The sequence below is a fragment of the Panthera pardus genome, unplaced genomic scaffold (assembly GCF_024362965.1).
Source record: "Panthera pardus isolate Hobbes unplaced genomic scaffold, ASM2436296v1 HiC_scaffold_3, whole genome shotgun sequence".
Taxonomy (NCBI): domain Eukaryota; kingdom Metazoa; phylum Chordata; class Mammalia; order Carnivora; family Felidae; genus Panthera; species Panthera pardus.
The window spans coordinates 32,972,398-32,979,191 of record NW_026526876.1 but is presented as its reverse complement, the minus strand read 5'-3'; the positions used below and the strand labels follow the sequence as shown (position 1 = coordinate 32,979,191).

Genomic DNA, 6,794 nt, shown 5'->3' with positions numbered 1-6,794 from the left:
TCCCTCCCAAGGACAAGGTCTGTCGACCAAATACTCACCAAACTGCCCTCCTGCTGAGGGTTCAGCACCTTCACCATTATTTCCAAACTGCATCAATGAATCTAAAGTGCGGGGGGACATCGGCAGGTCAATGGTATTGCTGCAGGTCGTTCTGTAGGAAATGGGGAGCAGCAGGAGGGGAAAGGGCCGGGTTGACAAGACACAATGGAGAAAAAAAAAAAAAGAACAAAACACACACACACAAGCCATCAAACTCTGGTCTCCAACAGAAAAATAAAAGCTCAAGCTTTTTAAACACACAGGGTCACTCTGAGTACTACGCGTAGCCCAGGGCATTCCAGCCCCTCTCAGGGTAGCTCTCACCCAGTGTCCTACTCCCGGGATAACTGAGGACACCAGAAATGAAGGCCAAATTTAGAAGGGAAGCCACTTACGGTGTCACACAGATAAACTTGGTCTTCAGGTATGGGGCAGCACCTGGGAAGAAGAAAACTGGGGCTTACTAAGGTGACCCCACTGTGGGTAGAGGGCAGGTGGAAGCGGGCCGCCTCATCAGGGGAGACTTGCCCCTCCCTCCATCCTTGAGCGGAGATCGTTTTGAACTGTCTCCCCTCAGGGCTGCCCCCTCCACCACTATGTACTATCTGATGTTCTAGGTGCTTGCAGCTGGGTAGTTCAGTTCTTGCTGCTACGCTTTCCAGAGCTGCAGAGACTTCTGAGCACACACCCTTGTCCCACCTGAGGCTAGACCAATGCCACCTTTGTGTGTTCATTCTTTCCCTAGATGATGTGAACATTTAACTGCCTGTGTGTGGTCTGAGGCTCGTATTCTGGCCTGGTCGACTCTCTTAGGTAACTTCTCTGCATGCAGGAACGGAGCCTATGCAGTCTGGGCTCCAACACCCCCGTCCTGCTGGGACACCAAAGTCACCAAGTCTTGAAGAGAATATGCAGATTGCTAATGCATTTCCAAAGCCCAGGGTCACACCTTCCATTCCTATGGCACTGATCTGCCTCTACCACATTTTTAGGTGAGTGTAGGAGTAACCCCCCAGTTGGGTAACTACACCGCACAAAAAGCAGCCGCTTTATAAAGGGAGGCTGGCTGGTATTACAGCACCGTCGACTCTGGGCTGGAAAACAGGAGGCCAAGGCCTCGTTATGTCTTCGGCAGCTAGGAGACCTGGAGCGAAGCACTTTCTACACCAAGAGGGAGGCGGAAGAGGGAGGCATCCATCTCCGTCATTTGTAATTCTTGTTCCATACTTAGAAATGTGAGGACCGGAATAAATGAATTTTAGGTGCTCAATGTTTACACCAAGAGGTCCAGGAGACTTGGAATACTGGCACGACATCTGGGAGAGTCAGGTGAACAAATCACTTGGGGGGCATGGGGCCCGGTGGGTGGGCCGAGAGAAGCACAGTTAAAAAGTTTGAGGTTTATAGACAGACCAAGGGATCAGAAAGTATGGTGACAATCTGAGAAAAGGCATTGTCAGGGGTCACTGGACTGCCAACCAAGGTTATTTTTGGCCAAGAAATAAGATTCATACGGTGCAGAATCCAAAGATGTACCCAGGCAGGGTTCTGGTGTCTTCTAAATCCACTGTGGCGCAGACCTGAGGGGAGCTGACATCTCAGACAGAAAAGGATTTAGTTCCCCAGTGATCAAGGTAGCTGAGAAAACTAGCTTCAGCCTCAGATTCAGCAAGAGCAGAAGCAAAGGAGAAACAGGACTAAACGCCGAGCTCTGGCTGTGTACAAGGTTGTACATATACTTCATCCAATTTGTAAGGTAAGGGGGTTGTCATTTCTAAAAAGGGACTCTCTCCCTCAAGCCATCAGGAAATACTGTGTGGGGTCTGGTGGAGAAGTAAGGAGGAAGGAAGGGTCCTGGGAAGATCATCTATCCCTGGGGACAAAAATATTTTCATGATGGAAAATGGGAGGAAACAGGCACAGATCCACGTCCCCGAGGACTCCCACTTTAATGCAGGGGCTCCACTGGCACACCGCCCCTCCCCCCCCCCCCCATCGCCTCGCTCCTGCCACCCCAAGCCCCTCAGTGCCCACTGCATACACCTGCCTCCCTGGGAGGCTGGCAAAGCACTCAAGTCACTAGTTCCTCTCTCTTGTGCCGGGGTGGGGTGGGGGGTGGGGAGTCTTGCCCCTGAGAAAACACTAGTGACTCCAAGCAGGAAAGGACCTTGCTTCCTGGTCACACAGGATGGGTGATGATAACAGAGGACACAGCCTCAATTGGGAACTTGGATCTTGAAAGCAAAATGAGCCAAAGGGACCAGCACTTGGACCTAAATGTCCTCAGCAGAAGGAACAAAGAGTAGAGTGTCAGGGCTGATAAACAGATCTCCCAACTGAAGCCCAGCTGGAAAGAAAGATAAGTAGCAGACAGGAAGTGAGAGTTAGCTCTTCTACAGTATGAATAAAACCCAACACCAGAACAAAGGGAAGAGGAAAGTCAATCGCCAAGTAACTCAAGTTCCTTCTTCCAAGTCCCAGTCTTCCCCATCCAAGAAATTCCTCGCACGGGATCTCTGTGAACAGGTGGGAATGTGCGTGTGAGCTCTTTGCACAAAGACAATTTTTCCAAAAGCAACTGGGGTGGAAGCTACCCTCAAAGGACCACTTCAAAGAGCTCTCCAACTAAGGGAAGTTAAATAAAAACAAAGAATGGCAAATCACAGACTCCCCAACAGGATCTGGACAGAGAAGAACGCAGAGAGCCAAATCAGCAAGTGCCAAAGGCACAGACCAGAGGGGCTGCTTCTCCTTGCGGACGACTAATGGTTACAAACTTACTATGAAACATTTGCTATACGACTTACATAGACACCTGTGCTCTTGCACATTAAACAACCGCTTTATTTCAATAGCTGCATGTTCTCAATCCCAATTCCGCGCCCTCCCACCATTTACAGGCTCCTCTTCAATCACCACGCCCCCCACCCCTCCCCGCTCTGCTCGTAAACCCACGTTCCAGTGCTGCTAACACTCATTTCCTCCAGAAAGCCTTTCTCCATCCCGCTCGACACTGCTCACATTGTTCAGCGATGGGGAAAAGGAAACATGCTAGACTCAAGTCTGAGTCGCAAACCTTCCAGTGTAAGAAGCGGTGTGCTGGCAGGGCATCCTGTTACTTAAGAATTCTGTCCTCGCGCTCTCTCGGCAGTATTTTAGATGTTTGGGGTGAGTTAAGTGTGTGTGTCTATTTCCCCATTTAGCCTGCTGGGTTCTCTGTAGGACAGAGACAAGTGACTTTGATGCCCCTCCTCTCTCCAACCCTAACAGCCACAATCAAAAAGCACTCACTACTGAGTGCTTATTTCCCATAAGAGGAATAAAGGTCACCAGGCTCTTTGGGCAGTGACCTACCTATCCCCCAAGAATCCTGCAATTTCCCACTTTTTCCCAGAAAAAGTGCCCAACGCAGAAAATCAACAACTACCTGGGTCAGCTTCAGGATGCTCCTGGCTTTCTGGTCGACAATACTTTCCAAACGCCTCCTCCTTAGGAATGTCCGGGTAGAGATAAACCAGCGGAGACACGAGGATGTTGGTAGCATCCATGATCTTATAGCCCATGATGATTTCAGCAAACGACATGTTGTTCAGCTGCTGCTTGGTATATGGTTCCACGGACTGGATCTGGGTCTTGCCTGTCATCGGATATGGGAAGGGAGGATAATGGCCAGGTAATCTTAAGAGAAAACTACCTGATTTATTTTTCCTTGAAAGGGAATGGCTTATGCCAACCTAGTTCTTGAGCCTCGAATATACTACCCAGTCACCTGGCACTATAAAAATGTTCAGCTGGCTTCTGGAGAGGTTACCCAGTTGGGTCGTCAGCAATATACCTGAATAACTACTTGCATGAGATAGATTAACAGGGTAAATTAGAAAGGAGATGAAGAATGAGATTTAAATCGGAAATTTGTAGGCAAATATTAGCTCCTGAAGAAAGCAAAACAAAATTGCCAAACAATCCTCCAGCTGAAAGAATTTGGAAGAAAAGAAGTCACTGAAAAATGTTTTTACAAGTCCAAGGCAGGGGAGTGCGAAGCCATCTTTGCCCACTAGGGGGCAATAGGTACTTGAAACTAGCAGTGGCCACAGCGGAAGCAGCAACTGCCACCAGGTGGGGCGGGTGAGAGTCAAACTTACCGCTGATGTCCTTCTCCACCCAAGTGAAGGTGACACCTCCTTCTTTGCTGCTTTCACTGAATCTTAGCAGGAAGGTGCCTGGGGGCTTGGTGCTCAAGATGGCCCGCTCCCGCTCCTTACTGATAAAACCCATTATGTACCTGGAGCCAAAGAACAGCAACAAGATCTGGGCTGATGGGGTCCCGCCCCTGGCCTGCTGAGAGCAGGTGACGTGTTACCCATGTGCACTCTGCCGGACACAAGAGCTTCAACCTACCCTTCATTCCAAAGAGCCAGGATGTACTTTTTCACAAGATCAATGATATTGTCTAGCCAGACCCAGAAGGAGAAGCCTTTGCCGGCCATGTTTTCCTAAAGAGAAGAATAACGAGAAAGCCAAGTCTACTATCCCAGCCTTTTCCTTCTTAGGGACACAGTGCCACCAAAATCCCCAGGCCCATCTACCCTCAAGTAGGGCCTACGGGCCGCTAGACCATGAGTCTACAGCCTTCAGGCCCAGTGCCGTCCCCGACAACCTCACGGGTGGGCGTCCCTCCCGCTCCCACTCGGCAGCGACAAGGATTTAACAAGATGGCTTACTTTGCAAAATTTAGCCCACGTAATCTGACACCCTGAATAGTTCACACCAGGTCCTGCAAGAAAAAGAATAAAGCAGTGTAACTTCCAGCTTCAAATCAAGGATTTTATTTCTCAAGACAGAACATACATTCATGCACATCTGTCCCACAGTGGGCCAAGTCACCATCGGTTTTCTTGTCTTTAAAGGTTCCCACCGTTGTGTCCATGTATGTGTGCACACACAGGTACACACATGTACACAGATGTACAAAATCCCATCGTGTGATCACCTGCGTTGTTGTTTAGACTAGCAGAGGTGGTGGATGACGTATCGAGGGTCCGTCCCCCCACCCCCCCACTCTTCCTAGCCTCATGTGGTGGCAGCTGGTGCTCAGGGACCAGCAGCACACAGTAATAAACTGACAGTGTTAGAGGGTCACATTTGGCGGTGGCACAGGATAAGGCTACTTACAGTCCAGGTAGCATGTAAAATAAAACAGTCCACTAAATTTTTTTTTCCCAGAGGAAAAAATAAAAACAAGCCTACAGTTTATTGAAGAAATGGACATGGACGTCAAGCTTTGGCCTCTGTCTTCTAACATGCACTTAAAAAATAGCTTCCTGGGGCGCCTGGGCGGCTTAGTCGGTTGAGCGTCCAACTTCAGCTCAGGTCATGATCTCACTGCTCATGAGTTCAAGCCCCGTGTCGGGCTCTATGCTGACAGCTCAGAGCCTGGAGCCTGCTTCAGATTCTGTCTCCGTTTGTCTGCTCCTCCCCTGCTCGTGTTCTGTCTCTGTCTCTCTCACAAATATGAAAAATAACTTAAAATAACTTAAAAATAACTTAAAAAAAATTTTTTTTGATTTAAATAGCTTCCTAAGGTTAGCCGAAGTAGTGCTCTGGAAGGGTGAGGGGTCCAGCCACCGAGAGAAAAGAAATCTGCCTCCCACCTCAGAAATGATCACCGGGAGGCAAGCTTCCCGTGCATCTCTATCTCTCCTCCACCCCACCTCCCCAACTGCTGGAGCACATGTTTTCAGGCCCCAGGACAGTGTCTGGCTCAGCAAATTTTCCTGAATGAATAGCCCCACAGGCCAGACTCCTTCTCTGAGGAGGGCAGCAGGGAAAAGAGGGAAAATGCTGACCTAAGAGCTTCTCTGCCAGCGTCGTCAACTGCTCGATGCTCAGGCCTCGCTTTGTGGTGGAGGAGAACTGCCAGCTCAGCACCTCAGCCACTTGATCCCAGGTTCCAATTGGGGGCTTGGTGAAAAAGTTCACGTTCTGTTGAAAACGACACATTTGCTCATTTATTTTTTTTTTAATTTTTTTTTTTTAACGTTTATTTATTTTTGAGACAGAGAGAGACAGAGCATGAACGGGGGAGGGTCAGGGAGAGAGAGGGAGACACAGAATCTGAAACAGGCTCCAGGCTCTGAGTGGTCAGCACAGAGCCCGACGCGGGGCTCGAACTCACGGACCGTAAGATCATGACCCGAGCCGAAGTCGGACGCCCAACCGACTGAGCCACCCAGGCGCCCCAACACATTTGCTCGTTTAGATGGAGACGGTGGTGCTTGGTGACCCACGCTAGGACCGCGACAATGGCTTCCGAAGGATGGGCGCTTACCTTGGGGTTGTTGGTCAGCATGTTATACCACAGGATAGATGCCCAGGCATTAGGCATCTGACAGATGTTGGAGATCACCACAACCGGCAAGGAGTGGGTCTGTGGAGAGAGTGGGGAATAAGCTGGGGAGGCAGAGGGCCCTCACAGCTTCAAACGTCTCTTCAGTCAGACCTGCAGGTTTCGAATAAAAGAATGTGCCTTAACTCACACCTACTGCCAGCCCTTAGGGAGGAACTCGGCTGAGTCAGCTCAACGCCCAGAGTGGAGAGAATGCCAAGTGCGGGTCACAGGACACAACCAGGAACTTAAAAGATCTGACGTGCTCAAAGCTGGACTCGCAGTCCACCGACTCCCCGTTTATAAAACCTGGGAGGCACCCTCCGAGAATTGAAGCTGCATCTGCCCGTTAAACAGACAGGTCTCAGTA

The 6,794-nt window shown here is 49.8% G+C and overlaps 1 protein-coding gene across 5 annotated transcripts in view; it reads right to left on the bottom strand.

Annotated features, from left to right (window-relative positions):
* STAT3 (signal transducer and activator of transcription 3) overlaps positions 1–6,794 on the bottom strand; it is a 68,736-nt gene that overhangs the window by 2,751 nt on the left and 59,191 nt on the right. For 2 of the 5 annotated variants that reach the window (XM_019435356.2, XM_019435357.2), the window contains exons 16-23: positions 6,368–6,466; positions 5,886–6,021; positions 4,761–4,813; positions 4,438–4,532; positions 4,182–4,321; positions 3,464–3,676; positions 435–477; positions 39–151 (exon numbers count right to left, since the gene is read on the bottom strand). In XM_019435356.2, coding sequence (XP_019290901.1) covers positions 39–151; positions 435–477; positions 3,464–3,676; positions 4,182–4,321; positions 4,438–4,532; positions 4,761–4,813; positions 5,886–6,021; positions 6,368–6,466 — 892 coding nt within the window. The remainder of the gene's footprint in view (positions 1–38; positions 152–434; positions 478–3,463; positions 3,677–4,181; positions 4,322–4,437; positions 4,533–4,760; positions 4,814–5,885; positions 6,022–6,367; positions 6,467–6,794) is intronic. The other 3 variants (XM_019435360.2, XM_019435359.2, XM_019435358.2) reach the window with 3 other exon arrangements.